The 16,373-nt window shown below is 36.0% G+C and overlaps 1 protein-coding gene across 1 annotated transcript; it reads right to left on the bottom strand.

Moving 5' to 3' along the window:
* Nucleotides 1-124: 124 nt before the first annotated feature.
* Nucleotides 125-15,472, bottom strand: LOC132130969 (sodium-dependent proline transporter-like). The gene is made up of 15 exons (XM_059542867.1): nucleotides 15,103-15,472; nucleotides 13,944-14,169; nucleotides 10,699-10,830; nucleotides 10,324-10,472; nucleotides 10,174-10,217; nucleotides 8,731-8,869; nucleotides 7,564-7,698; nucleotides 7,370-7,473; nucleotides 7,151-7,275; nucleotides 6,863-6,975; nucleotides 4,810-4,947; nucleotides 4,501-4,600; nucleotides 2,158-2,276; nucleotides 1,660-1,833; nucleotides 125-921 (listed from the first exon to the last, which is right to left on the bottom strand). The coding sequence occupies exons 1-15, from the start codon at nucleotides 15,223-15,225 to the stop codon at nucleotides 754-756; spliced, it is 1,989 nt and encodes a 662-aa protein (XP_059398850.1). The 5' UTR covers nucleotides 15,226-15,472; the 3' UTR covers nucleotides 125-753.
* Between the last annotated feature and the right edge of the window lie 901 nt (nucleotides 15,473-16,373).

Below are 16,373 nucleotides of genomic sequence, written 5' to 3'. Positions count from 1 at the left end.
AGAAACCATCTGAACCAAGATAGCGTAATGAGTTAGTGTCCACAACAAAGCCCCAAACAAAGGCAGGTTTGTCATTGTTACCATAGTGTTCTGAATAAACAAACCTGTTTCAGAGCCTCCTCGGTCATAAGGAAGTTTGCTTTATTCAAAGTTTGCACAGACTTGATAGACGACTGAAATAAGCTGAATCTGCCCATGGTAAACAAACCGCTTCAGCTGAGAACAACTCGTGAAGCCATTTTGATTTTATTTGCTGGATTTGTGGCACTTTAAAAAGTTAATTATAGAAACATTCTAAAGAGACTTTACAATGCCTCTGGTACTACATTTTATTTTATTCATGTGAACTTTTACTATATCAAATCAGTTCTGTTTCGCTAAACAATGTCTCCTAAAGGCATTGACCTAATTTGATTTGACCTGGCTCATATCATGTAACTAGGCCTGTTACCTTATAAAATAAGCCTATACACTCTTTGATGAAAAGGCTAGATGAACAGCATGAAATGGAATCCTTCAAGAATTCAGCCAAAGAATCCAAATGTCTTGTGCACTTCTCTGTCTCTGGCTTTGGTCTAAGGCCCAGTACTATGTCAAATGAGCAATGAGCATAAATAAAAAAATAATAATAGAGTCAATTAATTTCAGTCCAGCTGGACTGGTGAGGCCGAGTGTATAATTCTTCAAACCAAAGTCCTCACCCGTACTTGTCTTTTTGAGATTCAGTACCACCTCCCAACATTCGGGGCAATGTTATGCCTCGCTAATGGCCTCCCAGTTCATGGAGGTGAAGTCCGCTTCAGTCAGGTTAACCGTGAATGGTCCCTCTACTCTCTGGGGCTCCACGTGCTGATCCTGAGAGGTCGTGTTTATGTTGTTAACACGCCAGGAGTTGAGGGGACGGATGGATTTCTGGAAGCGCTGAACACGAGAAACATATGTCAGAATGAACATGTCACACACAAACCTGCAGCTACAATTGTAAATAAGAAAAAATAACTCAGCCACACAATAGTTATTATAAAATGATTCTAAAATTACATTAATAACATAATAATTAATATAAAAATTTTACACACACACACACACCTATCTATATATCTAAATATATGCATGTGTGTGTATATATATATATAATAATAAGAATAATTATAATAATATAATATAATAATTATAATAATAAGATAATTTTTTATGTTTTTGAAAGAAGCTGCTTATGCTGACAGTGAAGCCACGAATAAGGTTAAATATTTTTAGAATTTAAAGTTTTCTGTTTTAATATGTTTTAAAAAGTCATTTATTGATGTGATGGCCAAGCTGAGTTTTTATTGCATTACTCCAGTCTTTGGTGTCACATGATCCTTGAGATCATTCTAATATGCTGATTTGCTACTCAAAATTATTACAATGTTTAAATCAGTTGTGCTGCTTAACATTCTTGTAGAAACCGTGATACATTATTTTCAGGATTTTTTGATGAGTAAAGGTCAACAGAACAACATTTATTTGAAAATTGAATTTTTTTTTGTAACATTATAAATGTCTTTACTGTCACTTTTGATTAATCTTATGCATTCTTCCTGAATAAAAGTATTAATTTCTTTGAATCTTACCGACCTTGAGTATATAAAGAAATATGGTATTTTTGAAGGGACTTACATCTCTAAGAGTGCCGGACTCTTTACTGACAGCCACTATGGCCCAGATGAGAATCTGAAGACAGCAGAAGGCACCCATACAGACGCCCAACGCTTTGCCCCAGGTTGGGTACACATAGGCGCCATAGTGCAAAGATGTTCGGTACATCTCGATGAAGATGTAGGTCAGGATGAACTGTACAGAGAAAACAATCTCTTACCATTCTGAATATAAGGACGGAGGCCTCGGTCTGTGAATGGGACTATCACTGTTCGTGTGATTCTGTGTCTCAGCAACTGAATTATTCATCACGCTGGACGCAGGACAGACTGCAGCAGAAAGCAAGCTTCTGACTGTACTGCAGTATGATTCTACTCAAACCCCTATATATGAATATGTCCATTTAACATTTACAATTATAGAACTGTTCATCTTAAACAGAAACCACATAACATACATCACTACATATTAAAATTTGAAGGTGATTCCAATAAACCAAACCAAAAACAGGACACCCACCGTCAGCAGGAAGGGGGTGAAAACCACCCAGCAGGCTTTGAAGTAAGATAGCAGTTTTGTGCACCAGGGAGGACAGTGACAGATCATATCCACAATGTCCTGGCAGAACTGGTTCACCCCTGCAATTACATCAGCATATGCAAATATTATATATATATATATATCACAGAGTGCAGTCACTTCACCTATAAAGAACTGCAGCTAACATGGACATGACCGAGAAGTTGTTATTATTTAGCAGACGCTAAAGATGTGATATTTATACAAGGAAACACTGTGACTGACGTACAGGTAAAGCAATAAACTCCAGTTTGTTTTTTATGTGCCATTTAAGGCAGGTGTATCTGAAATAAATTAAACCTCAATTTGTTTTGCTAAAAATTTACTCACCCTCAGCCCATGCTAGATATAGATGAGGGTTTTTTTCTTCATAGGAACTGATTTAGAGAATTTAGCATTACATCACTTGCTGACCAATTAATCCTCTGCAGTGAATGGGTGCCGTCAGAATGAGAGTCCAAACAGCTGATAAAATATCACAATGATCCACAAGTAATCCACACAACTCCAGTCTATCAATTAATCCTATTTTGATTCATTCTTGTGACATCTTGCGAAGAGAAAAGCTTTTTGTTTATGACAAATCTATCAAGGTGTTTTAAATTTAAACAGTTGCTTGCGGTCCATAACCCATAATAGCACTTGCTCCAGTGAAAAAGTCCCTGTTGTCTAACGTTTAGGTTACGTTTAGTCATTTAGCAGATGCTTTTATCCAAAGCGACTTACAAATGAGGACATTGGAAGCAATCAAAAACAACAAAAGAGCAATGATATACAAGTGCTATAACAAGTCTCAGTTAGCTTAAACACAGTACACGTAGCAAGGGCTTTTAAATAATATAATAAATAAAAAGGAAATAGAATTTTTTTTTTTTTTTTAAGAATAGAATTAGAATAGTGAGTGTTAAAGTTAGAGGGTCAAATAAAGATGGAAGAGATGGGTTTTTAGCTGATTCTTGAAGATGGATAAGGACTCAGCTGCTCGGATTGAGTTGGGGAGGTCATTCCAGGAGGGAACATTTAATTAAAAAGTCTGTAAAAGTGACTTTGTGCTTTTTTTGGGATGGCACAATCAAGCGACGTTCACGTGCAGAACGCAAGCAACTAGAGGGCACATGGATCTGAAGTAATGAATTTAGGTAAATGGGTGCAGAGCCAGTGCTAGTTTTGTAGGCAAACATCAATGCCTTGAATTTTATGTGAGCAGCTATAGAAAGCCAGTGCAAATTGATAAACAGAGGTGTGACGTGTATTCTTTTAGGCTCATTAAAAATGAATCTTGCTGCCGTGTTCTGGATTAATTGTAAAGGTTTGATAGAACTGGCTGGAAGTCCTGCCAAGAGGGCATTGCAATAGTCCAGCCTGGACAGAACAAGAGCTTGAACAAGGAGTTGTGCAGCATGTTCCGAAAGAAAGGGCTTGATCTTCTTGATGTTGAATAAAGCAAATCTGCAGGATCGGACAGTTTTAGCAATGTGGTCTGAGAAAGTCATCTGATCATCAATCATAACTCCAAGGTTTCTGGCTGTTTTTGAAGGAGTTATGGTTGATGAGCCTAACTTGATGGTGAAATTGTGATGAAACGATGGAATCACAAGCAGTTCTGTCTTGGCAAGGTTGAGTTGAAGGTGATGGTCCATCATCCAGGAAGAAATGTCTGTTAGACAAGCTGAGATGCGAATAGCTACCGTGGGATCATCAGGATGGAATGAGAGGTAGAGTTGAGTGTCATCAGCATAGCAGTGGTATGAAAAGCCATGTTTCTGAATGACAGAACCTAATGATTCTTCTCACATCAAAATGCACTGACAAATTTGTTTAAAACTGTACTTGTAAACAGTGAAATAGGTCTGTGCATATTTATCTCCTGATTCAGACAAGATGTTTTTTCCCCTTACAACAAGCATTTTTTTTTTTTTAATTTACAAGATGTTAATTGATGGACTAGAGTCATGTGCATTACTTGTGTATTATTGTTATGTTTTTATCAGCTGTTTGGACTCTCATTCTGACGACACCCATTCACTGCAGAGGATCCATTGCTGAGCAAGTGATGTAATGCTAAATTTCCAAAAATCTGTTCTGATTAAAAAACAAACTCATCTACCTCTTGGGTTACAGAAAGTGAGTACATTTTTGAAAATTTCAATTTTAACTCTTCATTTAATGTAAATGCTGTGAAAATTTGATTTAGCAGAAATGTGTGTAGAAATGTGTATGTGTGTTGTGTCCTTCATCAGAAGCCCTACCCCATCACCCAGAAGGAAATAAAAGTGAATGTACCGTAAAAGAATGAGATGCCAATACACATGAAGAGAGTAATGATGATGAGACCAAAGCTTGTGCTGAATGAGTCTATGAGCGTGAACCAGTATATCCCACCCTGTGATGGAAAAACACAAAATAAAATGAAAGTCTAGGGCAACAGAAACATTGATATCAATAAAAGAATCACTTATGGACAATACGAACACGGACAAGATAATGAATTATGATTTTAAACATTACAGATACATTACTAAACTCTGGACACATGTATTTATAAAAATGTCAACTACTAAATCCTATTATCAGTCAGTTTGTTGCTCTTACATCAGTGATGAGCAGCAGGCCCATGAGATAGAAGGCAAAACAGAGCAGCGCCAGGAACAGCGTCTTGTGCTTCAGATTGGATCTGAGCTGAGGAAACTCATCCAGTACAGCTGTACAGATCCCCTCCATGTTACCAAACTGCAGGAGAGAGAGAGAGAGAGAGAACTTCACAATTCAGCGAAAATTAAACAAAGGTTACAGAAGTTTCCCTGACATCTACATCAACAAAACTAAACAGATCCTTAGTTTGCTCTCAGGGCAACACAAGGACCGATGTGTGCCATCATCGGTTTACTCTCACATTCGCATTTATGCATTTGGCAGACATTCTTTCAGTATTTACATGTACACATACTATAATAGCTATATATATATATATATATATATATATATATTTATACACAGTACAGACCAAAAGTTTGGAAACATTACTATTTTTAATGTTTTTGAAAGAAGTTTCTTCTGCTCATCAAGCCTGCATTTATTTAATCAAAAATACAGAAAAAAAAATGTAATATTGTGATATATTATTACAATTTAAAATAATTGTTTTTAAATTTATTATACTTTAAATTATCATTTATTTCTGTGATGCAAAGCTGAATTTTTAGGATCATTATCACATGATCCTTTAGAAATCATTCTAATATTATGATTCATTATCAAAGTTGGAAACAGTTCTGCTGCTTAATATTTTTTCAGAACATGTGATACTTTTTTAGGATACTTTGATGAATAAAAAGTAAAAAAAAAAAAAAAAAAAAAAAAAAAAAAAGAAGTTATGTTTTTAAAATATAAATATTTTGTAATAACAATATACACTACTGGTCAGTAATTTGGGGTCAGTAATTTTTTTTTCTTTCTTTTTTTTAATAAAATCAATACTTTTATTCAGCAAGGATGTGTTAAATTGATAAAAAATTATAGTAAAGAAAATATATTATTAGAATATATATTATTAGAATTTCTTTTTATTTTTAATAAATGCAGTTCTTTTTAACCTTTTGTTCATCAAATATATTAGACAGCAGAACTGTTTCCAACACTCATAATAAATCAGAATATTAGAATGATTTCTAAATGATCATGTGATAGACTGGATGTTACATGTGACACTGAAGGCTGGAGTAATGAAGCTGAAAATTCAGCTTTGCATCACAGGAATAAATTATTTTTTTAAAGTATATTCAAATAGAAAACTATTATTTTAAGTTGTAATAATATTTCACAGTATTACTGTTTTTTCTGTATTTTTGATCAAATAAATTCAGGCTTGATGAGCAGAAGAATCTTCTTTCAAAAACATTAAAAATAGTAATGTTTCCAAACTTTTGTTCTGTACTGTATATATATATATATATATATAAATATAGGGTAATTTTTTTCACATCGCCTTTAACAAACTAATGTTTTGGCAATACATGGATAGAAACTGAAATCTGAGACACAAAGAAGCAAATAGGAATTTCAGGTGAAGACAGAGGAAGGAAAACCGCTGTGAGTTCATGCACTAAATGAGTGTTGTAGCTCAGTAATGAGCTGTGCAGTTGTACAGTATGTACATGGTTATTTCACACATCTCTTGACAAATCTGTTTCCTAAGCACTGATGTTTCTTTCAATAATGTATATAATCTGAAAACACTGAAAACTGATCACTTGGATTCATATTATACACAGTTCCCACACTTTTTGATTAATTAGGACTTTTCTTATAATCTTTCCAGTCATTCATTATTAATTTTGCTTACATTTTTATAGACATAAATGGGCAGAAGATTTGTGTCAGGTTCCAGTCTTTTGAATTCAACTAAAATATTGTGTATTTAAATAATTATTCTTATGCATGCAAACTTATTCTGAAAGGAGGCATTAAATTGATCGAAAGTGACAGTAAAGACGTTTATAATGTTACAAAATACTTTGACTAGTGTAAGGGCTACAAAAAATACTAAGAAAATTCCAGAAAAAAATTCAGCCTCGCTATGACAGGATTCTTTTAAATATTTTTTTTAAATACTGTAAATGCAGCCATGTAAATGCCAGCATCTTACCAGTGTATCCACTCCCAGCATAAAGAGCATGAGAAAAAACAGAATGGACCAAAACACTGATCCAGGGAGAAGAGCAAGAGCTTCTGGGTAGGCAACAAACGCCAGACCAGGACCTAGCAAGAAAAATACAATCAAAAACACTCTTAAAAATTACAAATGATGCACTGGTTTTGGAACTTCAAGGATATTAAAACATTTTAAGTGACTGTAAATCATAGTGCTAGTGTGTTGAACTACTCAGGATGTCAGAAGAGAGGGAAGTAACATGACAGTCTAAACAGGACATACCTGAGTCTGCCACCTGACCCACAGGCACACCCTTCTTCCAAGCCATATGACCCAGGATAGAGAAAATGGCAAATCCTGAAAAAAAACTGGTACCGCAGTTCCCCATGGTGATGATTAGAGTATCCCTGCGAGATGAAAAATTATTTGAGATTAAAAGTAATATTTCAGCTGATAAAAGCAAACAAAAACAAAGTGTTTTCCCACAGTAAAAAGCCTCACCTGATGACATTATTGTCAAATTTATTGTATGATGCCATTGACAAGAGTCCACCAACCCCAATGCCCAAAGAATAAAATATCTGAGATGCAGCATCATTCCAAACCTACAATCAGAATGAAATACAATACAGAACTGAAGAGAATGGGAAACTGCAGCAATATTTTTTTAAATGGTGTTGTTTAGGAAATTGTACCTGTGCATTAGCCAAAAGGGCCCAGTTTGGAGTGAGGTAGAAGGCGATACCATTTAAAGAGCCTTCAAGGGTGGCCCCTCTGATGATGAGGACCACCAGCACAAAATAGGGGAAGGTGGCAGTCACATACACCACCTGACATCAGAGGAAAGATGGGAAATTCATTTTTGTGTGTAGAGCGTATTCTCATCTGCTCTGAAATGGCTTCGTATGAAGTCCACACCAGGGTTAGTAAAGTTAATTAAAACTAAAACCATAAAAAAACAATTCCATAACCGTAAAAGAGGGAGTCGTGGCCTAATGGTTAGAGAGTCGGACTCCCAATCGAAAGGTTGTGAGTTCGAGTCCCGGGCCGGCAGGAATTGTGGGTGGGGGGAGTGCATGTACAGTTCTCTCTCCACCTTCAATACCACGACTTAGGTGCCCTTGAGCAAGGCATCGAACCCCCAACTGCTCCCCGGGCGCCGCAGCATAAATGGCTGCCCACTGCTCCGGGTGTATGCTCACAGTGTGTGTGTGTTCACTGCTCTGTGTGTGTGTGCATTTCGGATGGGTTAAATGCAGAGCCAAATTCTGAGTATGGGTCACCATACTTGGCTGAATGTCACGTCACTTACTCACTCACTTAAAATACATGTAAATAAAATAAAATATAAAAAATATACCTATTTTTTTTTTTATTCTGTTAGCTAGTTTTCAAATTTTCAACTTTAATAGTTAGTAGGGTAGTTGTTAAGTTTATGCATGGAGTAGGGTTAATGGATATAAAAATACGGCCATGCAGAATAACCCATTAATATCTGCTTTAATAAACAGCTAATGTGCTAGTAATATGCATGCTAAAAAGCAATGAGTTAATAGTGAGAATGGTCCCCAAACTAGAGTTACCACTTGATGTACTAAAATAACTAAAACTAAAATTGAAATAAACATTTCACAAACACTATATAAACATGGTTAAAATAAATAAATAAATAATACAATTATTCAAACTTTAAATGTAAAAATAAAAATGAACAAAGAAAATCTAAATATTAATAAAAACTGTCTCTCAATGATACTAAAATGGCCTACTGGTCTACACCTATTTTCCTATTGGGAAAAAAGCCAGCTGGATGTGCTGTGGATCTCTGTAAGGCTTTCAGGTGTGTCTGGGTGAGGTTTCACCTTGCCAGAGCTGCGAATGCCCTTGAGCATGCAAAGGAAAATGACGACCCAGGCAGCCAGCAAGCACAGAGCTAGAGGCCAACGCACTGGACCGGGATCATGCAGCCCTTTACTGTACACTACACCCAGAACCTTTTCACTGAACACACAAAAAAACACACAAAGATTCAAGAATTAGGTCATTAGATTCATAACATGTTAACAGTCTCAGAGTGTGTTTCAGGTGTGGGTTTGTGGTACATTAGCATTAATCCAACCACATAATACTAGAATAGATTTTACAGGTCTGTATGTGTCAGTAGCAGCAGTACTTTGGACTTGAACGCATGTTTTCTGTACTTTATCACACCACTAACTGTGGTATTTTTAGATACAAGGATGTGAACAAATGTGAAACATGAGCAAAACTAATTTGATAACAGCAGTTAATGAAGGTGGGCATGACAATCAACAAACAATATTTTACAGCATTAATTAACATACTGTATATTAATGAAAGATTTATTATATGTTTTTAAAATAAGTATTTTATGTTCATCAAGTATGTATTTATTTGATTCAAAATACAGTAAAAACAGTAACATTCAGAAACTTATTAGATCCCGTCTTCAGTGTCACATGATCCTTTATGATGATCTGATCTGGTGCGCAATATTTTGTGTAAATCACGATACATTTTTTCAGGATGTACTTCATACATTTATTTAGTAAAGGAAGTAAAGGAATTATTTTGAATAAAGGTATTAATTTCTTTAAAAAAAAAATCTTACTGACTAACCCTAACAGTAGTACAGATTAATGTTAATGTCAACATAAACATATTTAACATTTAAAGTTATAAATTAACAAAATCACATTATGAATGAATTTGAATTCACAAACAATAGTATATTAATTATTTTATATATATATATATATATATATATATATATATATATATATATATATATATATATATATACACACACACACATTTTATTTTTATTTTTTAAATTCATAAAGCCATGAAAAGTAATGTTACCAAATTTAACCTCATTGTAAAATGCGAAATTTCTGTGGAAAGCTTTGATTACGGCAATAATTTAGTTTATAACTTTTCCAGCAATTCAAACATTTCTACAAACTACAACACTTTTACTTAAACACAAAATGTAATCATTCAAATTAAATTAATCAAAAATAATGTATTGGCTTTTATTTGAATTATTTTAAAATACATTTTCATTTAATTGTATTTATTTCTGAAGGAATGTAATTTACAGACTAGTTTAGTAAATGTATATAAAGTAACTGAGAAAAAATAATAATTGTAGGGATGCAGCAATAACACTTTTTTCAATACTGGGTATAGAAACCAAAGGAATAAATCACATTCATAAATCTTATAACAGCAATGAACCAATATCAATATCAGTGCACCCCTAAATAATTGCAAATTCTTACTTCCAGAAGACTTCAGAGGGGCTTTGTGTGACATTAGTTCTGTTCTGTAGAGAAAACAAAGACAAATTTGATTCATCTGGATGATAACGTAGATAATAATCAGTTGTTTAAAATTCCATGTAAACCTACTAGGAGACAAGTGAGACTTACTCGACAAAAGGGAATGTTATGAAGAGCATCACATGACCAGGGCAGAGGACTCTGGAAAGAACTGCCCAGGTAGTAGAATGTCCAAGCGATAATGACATTATAATAGAGACACACAAGAATGGACACACACAACATCCCTATACCAATCCCTGCAAAGAGAACAGGACAACACAGTCTTTTCCACATGTTTAGCCCTGTACTTAATTACTGATTATTACAAAATAGGGGGACAATTAATTCTTACTTTTTATGCAAAGTGGAGCTACGAGACTTTGAATAATGAATATATCTCAAAACCAAATTTAGATAAATCACAGCCCAATTTACAAATCATGATTAAGCCACTGAATTGATGAATTACATGTATATTGCGACCTTTGAGGAGGGGACAGCACTTCCAGACGGTGATGGGACCTGCGGCTCCATACTGGCCCAGGCTGAGCTCCATGAGGAAGAGAGGCATTCCCGTGAAGAAGAGCATGATGAAGTATGGGATGAGAAAAACACCTGCAACCAGTCAAGATTCATGCTTTCATAAACTTGTTTTATATATATATACTTTTATTTTATTAATTTTGTTAATATTTATTGTTGGATGTTTAACCAACAGTAAACACAAGACAGGAAGTGATGGAATGAGGAGGTTGGATTTGAAAAATATGAGTTAAATTCAAAGTTCACCCGCATAAGCACCACAGCTCAACAAGTTGAAGCATGTGCATGAAACCACTAAATCAGAATGCCAAATTATGTCATTTGTGCCAGTGACTCCACATTCCTAAATCACAGGCATTTGTTGATGAGATTTTTCCCATCTTTGTATTATTCACACATTTCACATCAAATAAAGTCTAAAACCATAAAAAAACAATATTACAAATAGAATATATATTGCAAATCGTTCTGTTCTGAATTTTTAAGTCTGGATTTAACTAATCATTTCATGAACAGAACTGAAACAACAGTGTGTGTTTCTGTGTGTATGCATATTTTGGTGTGTAATATGTAAGAGAAAGGGAGCGATTTCAGTATACACTTTCACATACCAACGGCTCTCATTGGTTTCAATTCTGGTATTTAGCTTGGTTCGGAGTTGATCTTTCAAAGTGTTGTTTGCCAATCCATGAAATTTGTCCTGTTTTTTTTTTTTTTTACAATTTATTCAGTCTCTTCATCATAATTGTCAATTAGAGTCTCTCATTTTTAAGAATAAACTATTTTAACATAAAACATAATACATTGAATCTCGTTTAAAGATCCCGTTCTTTGTGATCCCATGTTTTAAACTTTACAGTAGTTAGTGTGTAATGTTGTTGTTAGAGTATAAATAATATCTGTAAAATTCTAAAGATCAAAGTTCAATGCCAAGCGAGATATTTTATTTAACAGAATTCGCCTACAACAAACGACCAGTTTGGACTACATCCCTCTAGTTCCTGCAGTAATAACGTCACTAAAACAGTTTTTTGTCTAACCTCCGCCCACATGGATACACAAACAGGGGGGCGTGGCCTTGTTGCGCTCTGACGGAGAAGAGGAAGAGTTGCGTTTGTGTTTGTCGCCATGTCGTCGAAACGCTGTTATTTTCATCTCGGAGTCCAATCATCTTTGTTTGGCATCTCGTCAGTAAAAATGCTCCTGTGATTATAAGTACATCTCCAGCACGTGCATTCTTTTACTGTCTATGGTTCAGATCAGGATTGCCAGGTTTTCAAAACAAATGCTGCCCACTTGCTTCTCAAAACTAGTCCAAAACTAGCCCAATCGCATTTCCAGGAGGGCAGCGTGCGCTAAGCCTTTTGTCGAATCACAACACAGGAATCGCTGGCACAATCAGAACGTATTTCTGAAGGAGGGACTTTATAGAACAAGGAAGTCATCAGCCCATTTTTATGACCGTGAAAACAGCGGTATACAGATAGGTGAATTTGTTCAAAAATACTGTGTTTTTTTACACGCGAAACGTGAACACATGTTATATTGCACACTGTAAACACAATCAAAGCTTCAAAAAAGCATGAAAAACGGGACCTTTAAGTCCAGCTCAAGGAAATTACACTGCTTTTCTACCCTCCAAGAATCCATGAACAGGTCTCTTCATTTGTATAACCATCTTTACATTGCAAATTTCTTCTTTTTTTGGGCCTTCATGGTCTGGGCTAATTTGTTTCAGTGGTTTAAAGAGGAATGTGCCCTCCTCCCTACTACAGGGAAAGGTTTTTGGTTTTGGTTGGTTGGACAAAGTGCAGGATTTCAGCTTAGAGAGACCAAACATCCAGTTTCACACATGAAAGACCCAATTCATTACATTTATATAGCGCTTTTCTAGGCACTCAAAGCGCTTTACATTGTGAGGGGGTATCTCCTCATCCACCACCAGTGTGCAGCATCCCCCTGGATGATGTGACGGCAGCCATATTGTGCCAGAACGCCCACCACACACCAGCTTACTGGTGGAGAGGAGACAGAGTGATGAAGCCAATCAGCGGATATGGGTATTGTTAGGAGGCCATGATGGTCATAGGACAATGGGCGAATTTAGCCAGGATGCCGAGGGATCCTTACTAAGGATCTTTTACTGACCACAGAGAGTCAAGACCTCGGTTTAACGTCTCATTTGAAGGACGGTGCTGGTTGACAGTATAGTGTCCCCATCACTACACTGGGGCGCTAGGACCCAGACAGACCACAGGGTGAGCACCCCCTGCTGCCCTCACCAGCACCTCTTCCAGCAGCAACCTAGTTTTCTAAGGAGGTCTCCCATCCAGGTACTGACCAGGCTCAGCCCTGCTTAGCTTCAGTGGGAAACCAGTCTTGGGCTCCAGGGTGATATGGCTGCCTGCCAAATTATCAGTGCTGGTACTACTAGATCTTAGTGGTGCGTTTGACACTGTCGAGCATAACCTACTTCTACAGAGACTGGAAAACTGGGTTGGGCTTTCTGGGATTGTATTCAAATGGTTCAGGTCATATTTAGAAGGGAGAGGTTATTATGTGACACAAGGCTCAATTCTTGCACTGCTCTTGTTTAGCCTGTTTATGAACCAAATTGCCTATCACAGCTTTGCTGATGACACCCAGATTTACCTAGCCTCACAAGAAGACCATTAGACAGCTGCAGCTCATCCAGAACACTGCTGTCAGGATTCTGAGGAGAACCAGAAAATCTGAGCATATCACACCAGTCCTCAGGTCCTTACAGCTTTAAGTAATATTTAGGATTGATTTTAAAGTCCTTTTAAATATTTATAACTCACTCAATGGCCTAGGACCTAAATACATCGCAGATATGTTCACTTAATATAAACCTAACAGAGTACTCAGATCATTAGGATCGCATCAGTTAGAAATACCTAGGGTTTACACAAAACAAGGGGAGTCAGCTTTTATGTTATTATGCTGCCCGCTGTTGGAATCTGCTTCCAGAAGAGATCAGATGTGCTAAAACATTTTTTTTCCAAAACATTTTGGCCCTGATTGTCTGGATTCCTATAAAAATGACTGAATTTTACTGAAAAAGTGACCATACCTTTACAAAATAGCTTGTGTTTTACAACGTGGATCATACATTTTGTACATCCTAGCAGATTAGCTTTCAAATTTACTGTACAGTCACTCACCTCCTCCGTTTCGGTAGCAGAGGTAGGGGAACCTCCAAACATTTCCCAGTCCAACACAGTAGCCAATACAGGAGAGCAGAAATTCATATTTGCCACCCCACTGATCTCTGGGAGGCTGAGCAGGAGGAGCTGGTGCAGAGGATGGAGGCTGGAGCTCAGTTTGAGTCTGGGATACAGGACTGATGCCATCATGAGAGGACACAACACCATTCTGCTGTGCTGGATTCTGTCAAGAAGATCATTCAAAACGTATGATCTCTGATCAAACACAACCACATAACCGATCAACAGCACACTCCTTTGTCATCCAGAATATCTAGAACTAAAATTAAAAACTAAAATGTGATGTCAAAATGAACACTGCTACCTATCTGCCCTTAAAACCTTTAAACTTCTAGCTTTTAAAACTACTTCAACATGGTTTTCTTAACACCAAAGTTTGCCTAGGGTTTTTTAAATATAGTTTACATTATTTATCTTCTCATCTGTACTACTACTATGCAGTCCAAATTGAGGAACTAATGGTCAGTTTGGTCAGTGTAGTGTGTATCCAAGTGAGCCAAAAGGAAAGTAACTTGATTGCTAAAGGAACGTGGATGACACGCTACTGAACAAGGCACACAATGACATAATTTGCAGGCATTTTTCAGCATATAAATATTAATAATATTATCAATAATATTCATAATAATTATTTGTTTTTTTATGGTTGCCTATAATTCTGACAAAATGCATGCTTACATTAAATTATGTAAGCGAGTCCTAAAGGTATGGTATATACAAAAAATGAACAGGAGTCCCCATTCACTTATTGTATGGAAAGAATATGCAATAAAAGGGTGACTGAAACAACAACCCTAAAAACATTTTTGGAACCTAATGGGGATGAATAAATAATGTCAGAATTGTCATTTTTGGATGAAGTACTCCTTAACTCATATTTAATAATAAAAACTAATATTTAATTTATATATAAGCTACAACACAAAGAGTTTTGAAACGCAGCCATGAACAGGAATGAGGACAGACGAGTTGTGTTACCTCGACAGACCTGCAAGCCAACAAGTGTTCAAACGACTCCAAATTCCTTTCGAAACTCAAATAACATCAAAACATGAAATGTTCTCGTTTAAAATAAGTATGAGTGTATTTGAAGTACCTCTCTAGTAGGCTCTGTGCTCACAGTCACACCGTTTCCAGGTGCGTTTCTCGTCTCCTCACTCTGCATCTCCTCGGCGCTTTTCTTCGGATGCTCGCTACATTGTTCACTTAATGGTTTCATCGAAAATCCTGGCTGACTTTTAAAAGAGACTGTAATGTTTTAGATACCTTAGAATAAAACGGAGTAACCTTGAATAAAAATTGCAGGTGGACTCCGATGATCCATGTTGGTTGGGGGAGGGAGAAACTGTCGATGAAGGGAGGCGCCGGTCCGTGTGTGTGTGTGTGTGTGTTCGGCACAGTGCTCACCTTCCTGCAGGTAAACTCGTAATATCCCTCTTAAGAACACTAGCCTACTGGTAATTCCCATTCTCCGTCATTTTAAAATTAATCAGTACATAGATTTACTGTCACTTTCTTTGTTGACAAGTCTCTATACTGCGTCAATATATGGTATGATAATGTGTATCAGATGTAACAACATATTTGAAAGCTTTATTTTCGTAGGACAAAAACAAAAAACCGTCGATTGTCAGCTTTGCAACAGGAAGCCACTTCACCAAGTTCACTCCAACAGCAGGAAACGGCAGTCTGTGCTGACATGAGTCAACAACAAACGCAAAACATTATTTTTCAAGATATATTGTGAATAAATTTAAATAGTTATATTCAGTCAATATAAATATCCTACATTATATTATATTTATATATATAATATTTCTATTTTGGTATTTATATAATTACCAAAAGCTCTCGGATTTTAAAATGGCATTAATCAATATATTCTCTCAACATAAGTTCTAGAACAGTGGTTTTCAACCTGTGGTTCAACCTGTGGTCGCGATGGTATTGCAGGTGGGCCGCCAATTACTATTAAAAGAAATAATAATATTGTAAATATGTGTAAAAATAAAAGTCATAAAATAACAACATTTCATATATATAATTAAATAACAAAAAATAAATATTAAACTGTCACTATGCTTTCACTATTCGAGCTCGCTGATTGGTTTAAGAATAAACCGCCAATTTATCTTAGATATATTTGCTGCTAGCTTCTGAGTACTAAGTTATTATGCCAACAATAGCGGGGACAGTTAATTTTTTTGCAGTGGGCCGCGCAAACATATGTATTTAGTTGTGTGGGCCGCGAGTTGAAAAAGGTTGGGAATCACTGTTCTAGAAACTTTTAAATACTGAGCTCTGCAAAAACCATGGCTAAAACAGAAATTAATGTAAATATTTTGCTTCTTAGGGCCCAAGCCCTAG

The sequence above is a fragment of the Carassius carassius genome, chromosome 47, assembly GCF_963082965.1.
Source record: "Carassius carassius chromosome 47, fCarCar2.1, whole genome shotgun sequence".
Classification (NCBI taxonomy): Eukaryota; Metazoa; Chordata; class Actinopteri; order Cypriniformes; family Cyprinidae; genus Carassius; species Carassius carassius.
This window is presented reverse-complemented; position numbering and strand designations above follow the sequence as displayed.

Coding starts and splice junctions, on each gene's coding strand:
- LOC132130969 (XM_059542867.1), bottom strand. CDS start 15,225: ATGAAACCATTAAGTGAACAATGTAGCGAGCATCCGAAGAAAAGCGCC. Junction 7,474..7,563: donor CCCTTTTGGCTAATGCACAG/GTACAATTTCCT, acceptor TTCTGATTGTAG/GTTTGGAATGATGCTGCATC. Junction 4,601..4,809: donor GCCTGCTGCTCATCACTGAT/GTAAGAGCAACA, acceptor TTTCCATCACAG/GGTGGGATATACTGGTTCAC.